Raw genomic sequence first — 15,905 nt, 5'->3', positions numbered from 1 at the left:
GAAGTCTACAAATAAGGAAGAGATTAGTTTGCCATTACTACTAGCTTTACTGACAGTATCTGTGTAGGACAGAAGAGCAGTGTTAGTACTACCGGAAAGATGGATGCAAAGTTGTGTAGGGGATAGGAGTCCTATCTGCAGGAGATAGTTTAGCAATTGTTTCTGAATATATTTTCAAGTATTTTGGAGGGGGGGGGGGATAAGATCGCTAAAGGTCTAAAGTTAGTAAAGTCTGTTGAATTTACTCCTTTGTGAAAGGGATTTGTGACTTTTTCCAGAGAGAGGGAATGTGGGATTCCTGGAGTGACCTATTTATGAGGAAAGAGACAGGGTAGACAATGCTATCAGCTGATATTTTAAGGTATTCCCTTGGAAGGTCATCAGCTAAAGAAGAGCATGGTTTGAGTTTAAAAGTAGTTTTGTATAGGATGCGGGTACAGGTCTGAAGGTGAAAGTGGATGTGGTGATATGCGGATATTGGACAGGGTTAGGATTAGATGTTTGGGAATCCATGGTTAAGGATGTTATGCTATCTACGAAATAAGAGTTGAACTGTACTGTGGTTTTGAGTGATAAGTTACTGGAAGAGGAATTAGGGATGAATTTACATCCTGGAGTCAAGACTTCATTAATGGCTGTGCAAAATATTTTAGGGCTGTTTACACTATTATTCTGAAAGTTATTATAGTACAGTTTTTTTGTCTTCATTAATTTGCTTTTTAGTATGATTGCAAAGCATTCTGAAGTTTTCAAGATGCTGTGGTGCTTTACATTTTTGCAATTCTTTCCATGCTTTTTCTAGATCTTTCACTCCCGGTCAAATTATAAGAGTAATGAATTTATAGACAAACAAGGCAAACAGTAAAGAAATACAAAGTAGAACAGAAACCTGGCAGCCAGGAAGATTAACTGACATATACAGTGTCATCTACTGGTCAAGAGAAAGAACAGTTGCCAACTTAGTAAGTGGGCCTTAGAGTGGAAGGACAGTGTTGTCAGGGGATGATAAAAACTAATTTCCAGAACAGGCAGTCACGTACTTCACTAGATGATCTTGAAGAACTTTGCTGTGTATTAAGTCAAATTACATTGTATAAAGAAAAAATTCTCAGTGAGAATGTTTGTGAGTTGGCCTTTGTGGCAGAGCTTATGCAGTATCGGGGTCAGATGTAGTGACCAGAGGCTCTGCACCATGAGGAAGTGGTTGACTCAGCTGAATTTTCATTGATCATGCTTCAGCTAATTTGTCACTAATTAAATGGACCTTGTGAAATGGCTTTACACCCTGAAGACAATTACAATGAGCAGCTACATTAATAAATTCATAAAGCCACGCAACTTACCCGTTTTACTCTCAAATCAGTGATTACTGACCCCGATTCTTCACAAACATCTTTATTCCGTACTTTGAGGTCCAATGGAGGAACAAGGTTAGGAGAAGCCTCTTTTTTAGTGTGGTTTACCAGGGATGACTGCTTCACATTGGGGGCAAGTCCTGTGGACTGTATAACACTTGGATGCTTGTTCACAGTCTCCTCCTTGACCTGAGTACTTTGGAAAACAAAAGGAAGTTGCTGTGACAAAACCTGAGGCTGGAATGTTGATAGAGTCTGAAGATCAGATGCAAGAGGTATCTGCTGGTGAGTTCTTTTTTCTTGAGCTATCTCCAATGCTTTATGACCATTTTTTTTAGCATCTTTTACACTTTGTATTAGCACCTGCAAAACAACAAAATGTATTTCAATGTGTGACCCTAACCATAAAGCACCAAAACATTTTCCTGTCAGTTTTAGTTTTATTCCACCATAGCTCTGAATCAAAACACCAATTGTCATGTAACTTAATCTGATGAAAAAATTAAAAATGCAAAGGAACATACCTTAAAAGCTTATCAAATGCTAATCACATAACACAACTTTCCTACATACAAGTTCACATCTGCCCACCCAACAAAAACAAAAAAACCCCAGAAAGGTTAGATAAATGAATAGGAAGTGTTACACATGAAATAAAAAGGAACAAATACCGTAGTGTCTAAAAGCAGAGCACCCACCACAACTTTGTTACCTGAAGGGGAAGAGTTAAGGTTACCATGCTCACCATTACAGAAGGCTTTCCCACTTTCACTACACACTAAATAAAATTATGACCATGCTATAGATTACATTAAAAAAATTCCTTTCAGCATTTTGAATTAGATAGTTAGAATTCCTGCATTTTGCATTTGGTTTCAACTGTTCTGGGGGGGAGGAGGAGGTTCAACCAGCTAGTCAACGACAGATAAAAGAAATGGAGAACTAAAGAGAAAGCAGATTTGTATTGCACTTACCATAACTGTAGATGCTTGAGTAGATCAATGCTGCAGTACTGATCTTTGGGTCTTCCTGCCATGCAGAAGCCTGCGACTGGGCTGATTTCCACAGTCTTTGCATCATCCCCAGCTAAAGGATAGATGTGCAGAGACTCTCTGCACTGAGACATGTGCAGGACTGAGGATGGACATTTTGTAAATATCCGTAGTGCTCTGGAAAGTACAAATGGTTGTGAGCTGAACCAGAAGTGGTTGGTCACCACTGTGAACCTAAGAAAGCATATGTGGTCTATGTGAACCCTTCAGGTCTAAGGTAATCAGCAAGCTGTCTTTAGAAAGCAGTGGAAATAGTGGCTGCAAGTTAACATCTTAAATGTTTTTGCACTCAGAAATCTGTCTAATCTCGGCAAGTCCTTTTGTCAGTCAGTGCCCACAGGTAATCTTTAGCACCACAAAGTCATGAGGAAAACTATTTTCCTCACTGATGTTACAGAATTATTTACACTGTCCCCATGTGCAGTAAAAGCCCTCCTACCTCAAAGGCAATGTCTAACTGGTGTGCTGGGACCAGGGGAATCTTCATAAAGGGAGATTTGAAAGCAAACACTATTCTGTAGCCTTAAGCAATAACTGAATCTTGAAAAATGGCCAGATGTCATTTGAAACAAGAGCAGTCGGCTGCCCAACCAAAGGGAAGAAAGGAAGGAAAGGGTTGGACAGTCACTACTGCCACTGTTGAAGTTGACCTCTCCCCCTTTCTCCCTACTACAATGCCCAGCCTGTCTTTTGCCAAAGACCCTTTTCTGCCTGTACTCATCTGCACCTTTTAGATTTTGTCAAAAGAAACGCAATTTGCTTGGATGTTTCTGGTTTATTTAGAAAACAAGTAGCTGGGAAATTTAACCACCTTCGTAGTTTTACCCTGCTGTTTCAAGTAACTGAAGACAAAATGGGAGGGAAGGCAAAATAGTAACTCTAAATACAAGAATGCCCAAAAGCTGATCTTTAATAACCTGAGAAAGTATATGTGGTCTGTGTGAACCCTTAAGGTCCAGGGTGATCAGCTAGGTGTTAAGCTGCAGCTTGATTAAGTACCATCTCTTCAGCACTGTGCCAAATGTTCTTATTCTTCCACTGGTAACTACAGAAGGCAGTCTGGCTATGTTTGGAGATTTGCTCTCTTAGGTTCTTTCTCAAGATGACCAAGAGCATGTCCTCAATTAGTTTCATGATTTCACACTGTACTTAAGCATATTCATTTAACAGCTGTGTGGCTAAGGGGTACACCTCCTTATCAAGCCTATACAGAAAACTACATGCTTTATCTTAGTCAAAAGGCTGTGTCAACATGGCTCCTTTGCAAACACCCACAGTCATCGCTGCAAAATCTGTTATGAGGTTTTTGCAAGGATGGCTACATTTCTAATCTATCCTCTAGAGTATGTCTAGCTTTTTGGTTGCAGACAGATGGCAGTCATGTTTAAGCAATGCAGATATGAACACATCCTCAAAGACCATAAGGAGTGGGGAGGGGGTATCAAACTGTTTGGGGTCCTCCATCTCTTGCAATATTCTTTACATAAGGGATCTCCTGCCAAGGATAGTCCAATGTCTGGCCAGTATACTAAAGCCTTTAGATTTTATAGGCACCATACCCCACACGTATGCTGTCCACAAGGTGTAAGTCATAAAGTTGATGTATGGACGTAAACAGTCAGAACTGATTTGCCCCAGCAGGAAAATAATACACTTGGGGACAAAACAGAACATGTACATCCAGAAGGGAAAAAAGACAAAAGGAACAAGGAAGCAAGGGCCCCCTCAGCCAGAAAGGCAACAAAAAAAACAAGGACAAGAGCTAGGAAAGAGAGGGCTGGAGTGAGGGACCAAATTCTGCAACAGTGAAGATAAGGACATCTACCGTTATGGTAAGATTTTACACAACTGTACTATGTTCTTCCATAACACTGTTGCAGTATTCTTTACATAAGGGAGAGTACAACAGCTAAGAAGACGGCTGGGAGGAGGAAGGCAGATAAGAGCCCTCTACAAACTCGTGCAGAATAGCCTTGGCAAACCCTGACGCAGCCCTGGAAATAACATCCAGTTTATAGGGTTAGTGAAAGCATGAGTACAGGACAAAGTAGCAGCCTCAAGGATGGAATTTGTGTTCAAACCCTTGAAAAAGGCACCAGAGAAGGTAACTGCACCAGTAGAATGTGTCTTTACAGATGAAGACATTTGCCATGAAAGTAATAACAAAAGGACACTGGCCTTAAGATATTCGGATGAGATGGTTTGCTCAGAAACAGCCAAACCCAAAGTCTGTGGATGAAAAGAAACAAAAAGCTGGTCAGACTTGTGAATTGCCTTTGTTTTATCCAAATAAAACCGGAAATGTCTATGCAGATCAAAGGTGTAAAGAATCTTCTCAATGGTAGACTGTGGGAAAGGAAAAAAGGAAGGAAGGTGAATAGACTGATTAAGGGATAACTCATTAACCACCTTGGGCATAAAAGAAGGATTAGTTCAGACACCCTATCTCCATGAAAACCAAAACAAAAAGGAGGAATAGTCATGAGAGGCTGAAGTTCAGACACTCTCTTGGCTGAAGTACAATGTGGAACAGTCTTCCAAGTGCAATGCTGCAAAGACACTGAAGTACCAGGTTCAAAAGGAGTACATTTTTCAAGTACAAAATTGAGGTAGCAAAAAGGCAGGACAGGCTTTCTGGGAGTCCTGATATGAATATTGACTTTAAGAAACTGCATAACCCCAAATTGAGAGGGCAAAGGAGGATTCAAGGGCAGACCAACAGAAAGTGCTGAAAGGTGAGCTGCAACTGAAGAAAGAACAGTTGTGTAAAATCCTTCCATAACCATAGATGTCCTTCTGTTCCATGTTGCAGTATTCTTACTGTGGGATCCTCTGCCTCAAGTGACCTGAATGTCGTCTCCTATACAAAAGCTTAATCCTGGTTGCTGCTGCTGTGTGGGACGTCACATGTAGGGCCATAAACCAGGGGCCTTAAGTATGACGTCTGCATGCACAGACTTCAGAACTGACTGCCCAGTTGGACAGTAGTCTAGGTGATGCCAAGTGATGTCCCCCAGACCGGTGAAATGCAACTGACTGCCCAGTGTGGCCATAGTCTAGGTAGTGCCCCTATGATGCTCCATAGGCAGGTTGAAGGTGATGCAGGGGGGTAGGTGGGAGGGCAGGAATACTGCAACATGGAAGAGAAGGACATCTACGGTTATGGTAAGATTTTCACAACTATTCTACGTCCTTCTATTCTCATGTTGCAGTATTATTACTGTGGGAGAATACCACAGTTTAGGAAGGAGGAAGAGTGGAGGAAGAGATAACAGATTCCAGAAATCCTTGCAGGAATGCTCTTGTGAATCCTACTCTGGGTCTGGAAATATGGTCCAGTTTGTAATGTTTGGTAAAGGTATGTATAGAGGGACCAGGTAGGTACCTCAAGGATGGAGGTTGTGTCCAGGACCTTGAAAAAGGTCCCAGAAGAGGCTACTGCTCTAGTAGAGTGAGCCTGGTCCCCCTGATGCAACTGCTTTCCATGGTAGGAATAGCAGAAGCAGATAGTTTTCCTAATCCAGCAGGATATAGTTTGTTTGGATACTGCCTTGGGATGGAAGAACGCAAAGAGTTGATTAGATTTTCTAATGGTCTTAGTTTTGTCCAAATAAAACCTTAACTGCCTGTGGACATCAAGGGAGTGCAGTATTCTCTCACTGTCAGTTTTAGAAGAAGGAAAGAAGGTGGGTAAGTGAATGGACTGATTTAGTGACAGTTCGTTGACCACTTTGGGCATGAAGGAGGGGCTGGTGCAGAGAGTCACCCTGTCTTTGTGAAAGACAGTGTAGGGAGGGTATGCCATGAGCGCCTGCAACTCCAAGACCCTTCTGGCTGAGGTGAAGGCTACTAACAGGACTGTCTTCCATGTGCACATCTGCAGGGATGCAGAGCTGGCTGACTCAAAAGGGGCAAGTGTAAGTTTTTCCAGGATGTAATTTAAGTCCCAAGTAGGTGGGATATGCTTCCTTGGTGGTCTAATGTGCAAGACCCCTTTCAAAAAATAGTTTAACATCCAACCTGGAGAGTACAGGAGGGTCCAATGGTAAGCAGGCAAAAATGGCGGAAAAAAGAACTTTCACTGAACAGTATGAAAGGCCTGCCTTTATGAGCTCATACACATATGTTAAGACTAGAAGAACATCAGCTTGATAGGTGTCTTTATGTCTTTGGAGACAGCATTTGACAAACCTTTCCCATTTGCAAATGTAGGATCTTCTTGTGTTGGGTTTTCTGGCCTCCTACAGGATAGATAGCACATCCTCGGTGTATCGGTGAATGAAGGGGACTAAACGTTTATCACCCACAGGATTAAGCACAGCATCTCCAGGTGTGGATGGATGACAGTTCCCTTCTATTGTGTGAGCAGGTCCACACTGTGGGGGAAACCTGTGGTGATTGGCCTTGGTGAGTGATTGAGGAAGGGGGAACCAATGCTGCCTTGGCCAATAGGGAGTTCACCAGCAAGAATTTTGGCATGTCTCCCCTGATTTTCAGGAGGACTTTCTGAATGAGAGGAAAGGGAGGGAAGGCATACAGAAACAGTCCCTTCCATGAGATGGTGAAGGCGTCCATTCTCCAAGCTAGTGGGGAGGGATCCTTGGTACAAAATTTTCTCAACTGTCTGTTCTGGGGGGAAACAAATAAATCTATTTGTGGTGAGCACCACTGGCAGACAATGTCTAGGAACACTTCTCTGTGCAACATCCACACTCGATGCAGAGAGAATGATCTGCTGAGAGCATCTGCTTGGTGGTTGTCCTGGGATGGAATACAGACTGCCTGTAGAGATATGTTGCTCTGAGAGGCTAATTTCCAAACTTGCATTGTACCTGCAGAGAAGGTAAGACCTGGTCCTCCCTTGTTTGTTAATGTACCACATAACAGTGGTGCTGTACGTGAAGATTTGTACGGGGCCTGGTTGTAAGGCCTTTAGGGCTTACAGAACTACTGTCATCTCCCTTACACCGATGTGTTTTATCAGGATGGGTGTTTGCCAGAGGGCTTGCACTTTGAGGCCATTCATGGTAGCTCCCCAGCCCAGATCTGAGGCATCTGTGTGCATTTGTTGAGTTAGTGGGGTGGGTTGAAGACATAGACCAGGATTATAGTGCATCTGCTGAATCCACCGCTTCAATTCTGTTTTTAGGCAAGGTAAGAAGGGTATTTAGAAGTCTGGAGAGTGGCTGTGTTGCGACTACACAATCTTCAGATGTCACTATAACTTTTCTCATGTGCATCCTGGCTCGTGGCAGCATAGGTATTGTGGCTGCCATAAGGCCCAGCACGCGCAAGAAATGTCTGGCTGACAGGTGGTCAAAACTGGAGGAGGTCCTGGAAGTGGTTGATCAGGGAAGTTACTTTGTCCTGATGGAGGAAAGCCTTCATCAGGTTTGTCTGAATCCTGCATCCCAGGAAGATTTGTCCTGAGCTGTGTAGAGGAATGACTTGGTGAGGTTGAGTGTGAATCCCAACCCCTGTAGCACAGACATGGAGAACCGCAGATGGTTTTTGAGGGTGTCTTCCTCTTCTGCAAGAATTAGGATGTATAGAGAACCAGGTGGGTGCCTCAAGGATGGAGGTTGTGTCCAGGCCCTTGAAGAAGGCCCCAGAAGAAGCTACTGCTCTAGTAGAGTGAGCCCTGACCCCCTGATGCAAGTGCTTTCCGTGGTAGGAATAGCAGAAGCAGATAGGTTTTCTTAATCCAGCAGGAGATAGTTTGTTTGGATACTGCCTTTCCCAGAGCCCTGGGATGGAAGGAAGCAAAAGTTGATTAGATTTTCTAATGGTCCTAATGGTCTTAGTTTTGTCCAAGTAAAACCTTAACTGCCTTATGGACATCAAGGGAATCCAGTATTCTCTCAGTCAATTTTAGGAGAGGGAAAGAAGGGCAAGTGAATGGACTGATTTAGTGATAGTTCGTTGACCACTTTGGGCATGAAGGAGGGGTTGGTGCGCAGGGTCAACCTGGCTTTGTGAAAGATAGTGTAGGAAGGGTATGCCATGAGTGCCTGTAACTCTGAGACCCTTCTGGCTGAGGTGAGGGCTACCAACAGGACTGTCTTCTATGTGCACATCTGCAGAGATGCAGAGCTGGCTGGCTCAAAAAGGGCAAGTGTAAGTTTTTCCAGGACGTAATTTGACTTGCATGTTAATAACTGTATCAAAAAGACACTTTCAAAACTAGGGCTCCTTTACCATTAACAAGAAATTCTTTACCTCTGAAGCCAAGATTACTCTCTCTCTTACCTACCTTCTACCTTGTCTAATGTACAATTCTCAAATTCTCACAAATCTTAACTCAGCACTCCTGACCAAACTCAAATCTACCTACAACAAGGTAGCTAGATTTGCTGCCCAACAAACCTACAAATCCCATCACTGTCTCTCTCTAAAACACCTAAACTGGCTTGAATTACCCCACCAGCTTCTTCTCTCTCAGCTCCAGATCATCCATTTTATCCTATACCAGCCTTCCTACTGCCCAACACTATCCCCTCTCATCTCCCATTATTCTCCCTCCAGACCTTTCCGAAGATCTAACCAAGACAGACTACAAATTTACAAACCCAAGTCTAAATTTGGATGCAACATGTACAGCTATCACCCCACTACTGCCTGGAATAGGCTACCACTAGAAATCAGGACCCTTACACATCCATAACAATTTAAGACAGCCACCAAAGAGCACTTTAAAAGTCACTGGTCTACTTCTCTTACCTTAATCTACTTTCTGCCCTTAACTCACTCTTCTCACTAGCTCTCTCTAATCTTCCTTGACTACTCTTTCTACTGTCTTCTAAAATCTATTAAGCAAATTGCCTCACAGAAACATTCTATTGTAATTGTCTTGCCTTCATGCAATTACATCATGATAAAACTGTGTTTTTTTAAAGATTTACCCCCAAAAACTAAACTCATCTTAATGACATATTTCTTTTTATACATCTTGAAACAGTTTTGCTACACTCCTGATTATTGACACTGAATAAAATTGTATTCCTACTTAATGCCTTGTAATAATCCTGTAACATTGCTGTTTAATGCTAATATATAATGAAAATTGTTTGAAATGTTGTAGCCTTTCTCCCCGGGCCTCCGCTGAAAAAGGGCTCTTCAGCTCAGTCGGACAATCCCGGTCAACAAATGTAAAATAAATAAATACTAATAAATAAATTTAGGTCCCAAGGAGGTGGGATAGGCTTCCTTGGTGGTCTAACCTTTCAAAAATAGTTTAACATCCAACCTAGAGAGTACAGGAGGGTCCAATGGTAAGCAGACAGAAATGGCAGGACAAAGAACTTTCACTGAACAGTATGAAAGGCCTGCCTTTATGAGCTCACACACATATGTTAAGACTAGAAGAACATCTGCTTGAAAGGTGTCCTCATGTCTTTGGAGATACCATTTGGAGAACCTTTCCCATTTGGAAATGTAGGATCTTCTTGTGTTGGGTTTTCTGGCATCCTGCAGGACAGATAGCACTTCCGCGGACAAAGTTTATCACCCAGAGGGTTAAGCACAGCAACTCCAGGTGTGGATGGATGACAATTCCCTTCTGTTGTGTGAGCAGGTCCACACTGTGGGGCAACTTGTGGTGATTGGCCTTGGCGAGTGATTGAAGGGGGAACCAATTCTGCCTTGGCCAACAGGGATTCACCAGCACGATTTTTGGCATGTCCCTCCTGATTTTCAGGAGGACTTTCTGAATGAGAGGAAAGTGAGTGAGGGCATACAGAAACAGTCCCTTCCATGAGATGGTGAACGCGTACACACTCCAAGCTAGTGGGGAGGGATCCTTGGTACAAAGGTTTCTCAACTGTCTGTTCTGGGGGGAGGCAAATAAATCTATTTGTGGTGAGCCTCATTAGCAGACAATGTCTAGGAACACTTCTCTGTGCAAAATCCACTCTTGATGCAGAGAGAATGATTTGCTTAGAGCACCCGGTTGGTGGTTGTCCTAGATGGAATATAGACTGCCTGTAGAGATATGTTTTTCTAAGAGGCTAATTCCCAAACTTGCATTGCTAGCCTGCAGAGAAGTAAGACCTGGTCCTCCCTTGTTTGTTTATGTACCACATAACAGTGGTGCTGTCCGTGAAGATTTGTGGGGGGCTTGATTGCAAGGCCTTCAGGGCTAAGAGAACTGCTGTCATCTCCCTTACACTGATGTGTTTTATCAGGAGGGGTGTTTGCCAGAGGGCTTGCATTTTGAGGCCATTTATGGTAGCTCCCTAGCCCAGATCTGAGGCATCTGCGTGCATTTGAGTTGGTGGGGTGGGCTGAAGGGGGTAGACTTGGATTCAACTGTATCTGTTGAATCCATCACTTAAATTCTGTTTTTAAGGCAAGGTAAGAAGGGTATTTTGAAGTCTAAAGGGTGGCTGTGTTGAGACCACAGATTCTTTAGATGCCACTGTAATTTTCTCATGTGGATCCTGGCTCATGGCAGCATAGGTATTGTGGCTGCCGTAAGGCCCAGTAGGTGCATGAAATGTCTGGCAGAAAGGTGGTCAACCTGGAGTAGGTCCTGGAAGTGGTTGACCAGGGAAGTTACTTTGTCCTGAGGGAGGAAAGCCTTCATCAGGTCTGTCCGAATCCTGCATCCCAGGAAGATTTTATCCTGAGCAGGTGGGAGAGGGATGATTTGGTGAGAATGAGTGTGAATACCAACCCCTGTAGCAGAGACAAGAACAGTAGATGGTTTCTGAGGGTGTCTTCCTCTTCTGCAAGAATTAGGATGCAGTCCAAGTAGGGGTAGATTTGAATTTCCTTGGTCCTGAAGTGGGCTATGGCTGAAGCTAGGCACTTGGTAAAGACCCTTGGTGCAGTGGATAAACCAAAGGGCAAGGCAGTAAACAAAGTGTGAACAAGGTCCAGCAAAACATAGGTACTTCCTGTGGTTCATATGTATGGGAATGTGGAGGTAAGCCTCCTTCAAATCCAAAGTGGCCATGAAAGCCTTTGGTGGCAACAGTGGAAGCAGGTTTTGAAGGGATAGCATTCTGAAGGAAAGGTCTTTCAGAAAGAGATTTAAGAAGGATAAACCCAGGATTGGCCTCCAAGGGCTGTCCCTTTTTTTGGTACCAGGAGTAGCCTCCAGTAGGAACCTTTTCCTTCTTGGCCTGGTGGAACAGGTTCTATGGTCCCCTGAGCAAGAAGGTCCTGGATAATGTGAGGAATTAGGCGAAGTTGGTTCTTGGGTGGGAAGGGAATGCCCTGTGGTGTGGGTTTTTCCTGCCAAGACAGGAAATATCCCTCTTCCACAACTGCCAAAACCCATCGGTCTGATGTAATTTCTTTCCAGAGGGGCAGACAGTGAGAGAGGCAGGATGAGAGGGGAAGGTGATTGAGGCAGTCATGCATCATTGTTATTATTTCTGTCTTGAAAGGGCTCATAGCAGATAACTCAAATGTGATGACTGCAACAGTGAAACATGAAGAACATCTTGCAGAAAAGATCAGGTCTCTTGGGAGCAGGTGGTTCAGAGTCAGGGTTTTTTGAGACTGATACAAATGCAGCTAGGTATGCAGATATCACCGAAGGGAAGGCTTATGGGGAGGGTAATTCAACCTGAAGAGCTCAAAATACCTTTTTTGAGTTTCTGTCATCTGGGTAGTAGCCCATTTAAAATACTCCCTCATTTTTGTTATAGTCTCTCCAAATGTAATGTCATCTGGAGGGGAGTCTCCCTCAATGGAATCCTCATCAAGGGACAGTATTCCAAGGGAGAAGCTATTTGGGATGAGTACGTAACTGGCTCATCAGAGGAAGAGGATAAGGCTTCTTCCTGATAAATGGAAGGAAGGATAGAGGTGGCTGAGCCAGGTCTTGGGGTAAGTACAAGTATAGTGGGGGCTGAGGAGGTTGAAGGCCTGCATCAAGGACTGTGTGAAGGACTGCCAGTCTGGTTGTCCCTCCAAAGGAGCAAACAAATGTTTGGTCTTTTGTCTCCTTTTTAAAGGAGTTGTTTTAGGAGAAGCTGTGGGCCTAGTTTCAGGAAACTGGCCTAAAGAGGAAGAATCAGGATCCTGGATCACAGAAGGTTGTCCAGTGGAGCCAGGTTCCCCCTCGACCTCGGCAATAGCCAACGTCAGAATAACCTCTGCGGACGTGCCTGCAGGTACTTCGAAAGTTGCTTCCTCAAGGGTAGATACCGAAGTAGATGGTTCAAGTGGATGCCCCTCAACCCCTATATTGGTGATTGGTGGGCCATCCGATGACGGAGGGGCAGAGGTGGTAGGCCTTGAAACTTTAGCCTTTTTTCTTGGCAATTCCAAAAGGGCAGTCTACTCAGATCCATTCTTAACCCTAACTTTTTTAACTTCTGATTCTCGAAATACAAGCTGAGAGCAGACAGATGGCATCTAAGCGTTTTGGGAACAAAAGACTGGCAGATGGCGCAAGAGGTATGATCGTGTTCCTGGCCTACACAGAATACACAAAGATCATGGGAGTCTTTATGCGGGATTTGACGTCCGCATTTACCTTTCTTAGTGGACATCAGGTAAGAACAGACAAACAACCCAAGCTCAAGCAGAAATAATAAGAATTCCCCAACGGGTTACTTAACTTTAGGCGTCTTGAAGGAGAGGAGCTAAGCAATCAATCTGACATTCAACTGCAGCAGAAAAGTTCTGAGATCTGTGCATGCAGATGTCACATTTAAGATCCCAGTTTTATGGCCCTACATGTGACATCCCACGCACCAGCAGCAACCAGGGTTAAGCTTTTGTATAGGAGCCAATGTTCGGTTCGCCTGAGGTGCAGGATACCACAGTAAGAATACTGCAACATGAGAATAGAAGGGAATTATTCCAACCCAGCATACCACAGATCACTAAAATAAAACAGAACCTGAGGAATCCCCATAAATAGTGGATCCTGATAGCAAGACAGGCATCAGACAGAAATTGTTTTCTATTTGGACATATATGATCTTCTGGTAGTGGGTTTCCTGGCCAAGTGCAGAACCCAGAGCAAGTCCTCAGAAAAAAGGTGCTTTAAAGAAATTAAAACTATTACCCACATTTGAAGAGTTGACATGTGGGGATGGATAAGAGAGCTCTTGTCTTCTGTGAGAAGACCCAACTGGTGAGAAAACTTGTGGTGTTTGCCCCCTAACCAAGAGATAAAGAAGAGGGAAACCAATGCTGTCCAAGACAAATGGGAAGTCCCGTTTGATTTTGTGCAAAACTCGTGTGTGTGGGGGGGGGGGGTGCAGAGAAATATTCCCTTCCATGGAAAAGACTTTCAAAGACAGAAGACGTGGTACTCTTGAACAGAACAGGGAAAGTTGACTTTTCAGAAGGAAGGCAAAAAGATCTACTCGTGAAATACCCCACTGATAGACTATGTCTTGAAACACATCTCTGTGAATCATCCATTCATAAGCCTGAGTTCTGGACCTGCTCAAGAAGCCTGCCACTAGATTGTGCTCTGAAGAAATATAAATCGTCTGAAGAATCACTTGATAATTGATAGCTAGATCTCTTACCTGAAGGGCTAATCTGCAAAGGAGATAGGACCTTGTGCTGCATGCTTGTTAGGACTTTTCGTAGTTTATGGTTACCCCCAGAACAGAGCATGTCTAGAGAACCTAGTCTCTTGGTCTTATCAATTGATGCCCGGTCAGAGCAAAAATGAGCCAGTCATCTAGATAAGGAAATACTCAGAATCCTTCCAGTCTCAAGTAAGCTGCTACTACTGCCGTGCACTTGGTAAACACCCTGGGGATAGCGGTGAGACAAAAGGGGAGAATTCTGAATTGGAACTGACTGGCTCCCAGCCAGAAAAGTAAATACCTTCTGGATTGTCTGTTCATTTTATATGATAGCACGCATCCTGAAGGTCTATTGAGCACATTCAGTCGTCCTTGCCCAGGTATGGGAGAATGGACTGAACCGTGAAAATCCAAACCTTGGTTCGTCAAACTGACTTAAGTTACCGAGATACAAAACTGGTCTCCAGTCCCTCTTTCTTTGGCACTAAAAAGAACCTTGAGTAAGTTCCAGAATCTGTCTGGTCTTGTGGCACCTCTTGGATGGCTCTTTTTTTTTTTTTTTTTTTTTTTTTAAGCAGTGTTTGAATCTGAATTGCTGCTTGTTCCCTCTGACTAGGTGGAACATTGGGAAGTTTTCTCGAATTTGGAGGAAGAAGGGAAAAGGGAATGAGATATTCTCTGAAAAGAATTCTCTGCATCCAATTATCTTTTGTTAAGTCTAGCCAGGCTCTTTGTTGCAGGGCTAAACGTTCCCTGACTGCCTCCAGAGGTGGGAAATCGGGCCTCCTTTCAGTAGCTCTGGTACAGTCTGTTAAAGAAAGAATCTTCGGACCCCTAGTTTTGTGGGCCACCTCTGCCCCATGGGGGTGAAGTCATCCATCAGAGTTCCCTCCTCTGCCTCTGGGGGGACCTCCTCCAAGGATGTTTTGAAAAGGACCTTGAGACTTCTTGAACCACATCTTTCATCCACCTCATCGATTCCTAGAAAAGGATCTTTGAGGGGTTGAAAAACATACGCCCATGACAGACAGGGTCTTTCCATCCAAGGACACACCTGTATAGTGCGTCTTTCACCTTGGGGCCAAACAAAGATCTACCGTCAAAGGCGGCATTTACGAATGAGGACTTGAAGGACTCCGCAAAATCACACAAGTGCATCCAGGGATGCCTCCTAATGGAAATGCCTGAATCCGCTGCCCTTGAGATTCTTTCTGCTACATGTGAAACCAACCTCTTTAGTCTGGCGGAATAAGACATATGTTGGAGACCCTTGATCCTTTTAGTGAGGTACTTCTGTGGTCTCTCCAGCTGTTGCAAGTAATCATGGGTCTGATGAGGGAGGAATATAAGGGTACAATGACATCCTTGGATCTGGATGTGAATCCCTTCATGATGAGATGTGCAAGGTAGAATGTTTTTCTAACCACTTTGGCAACGTGGGTGTCAAATGAGAGGTCGCTGTCTACTTGGGTCCCTAGGTCTCTGATTACTTTTTCCGTACTCAGTGGGTTGCTGTCTATGTGATAATTTGTGGGTACTTTGTTTTTTCCAAAAGGGATGACTATACATTTTTTGGCATTTAGTTTAAGGCCGTGACTACGGCACCAGTTGTCCGTTTCAGTGAGGCCTTTTTGTAGGATGTGTGTGTCAGCTGGTGTATCGACTATGGCGCCTAGTTTGCAGTCATCTGCGAACTTTGTCAGCCACAGCCCTCCCATGTTTGCTTTAACATCTGAGAAATAAATGCCGAACAAGAGGGGTCCTAGGACAGATCCCTGTGGGACACCACTTGTGACTGGCTTTGAGTCTGACATTGCTCCAGCGATTTTAACTTTATGGGTTCTGTCCTTTAGCCAGTTTGCAACCCATCTAGTGACATAGGGGTTTACTTTTAAGCTGTTTAGCTTATCTATGATGCCTGAGTGCGGTATTGTGTCGAAGGCCTTAGCCAAGTCCAGGTATGCTGTATGGACTGCTTTGCCCTCATCAATGGC

The 15,905-nt window shown here is 43.8% G+C and overlaps 1 protein-coding gene across 1 annotated transcript in view; it reads right to left on the bottom strand.

The window, feature by feature from the left end:
• BAZ2B (bromodomain adjacent to zinc finger domain 2B) overlaps window positions 1-15,905 on the bottom strand; it is a 3,835,724-nt gene that overhangs the window by 2,344,072 nt on the left and 1,475,747 nt on the right. The window contains exon 10 of the mRNA XM_044074749.1: window positions 1,344-1,718. Coding sequence (XP_043930684.1) covers window positions 1,344-1,718 — 375 coding nt within the window. The remainder of the gene's footprint in view (window positions 1-1,343; window positions 1,719-15,905) is intronic.

This window comes from Protopterus annectens, chromosome 6.part0, assembly GCF_019279795.1.
Source record: "Protopterus annectens isolate FY-2018-M chromosome 6.part0, PAN1.0, whole genome shotgun sequence".
Classification (NCBI taxonomy): Eukaryota; Metazoa; Chordata; order Ceratodontiformes; family Protopteridae; genus Protopterus; species Protopterus annectens.
The sequence above is the reverse complement of the archived record's forward strand: the minus strand, read 5'-3'. Positions and strand labels throughout refer to the sequence as shown.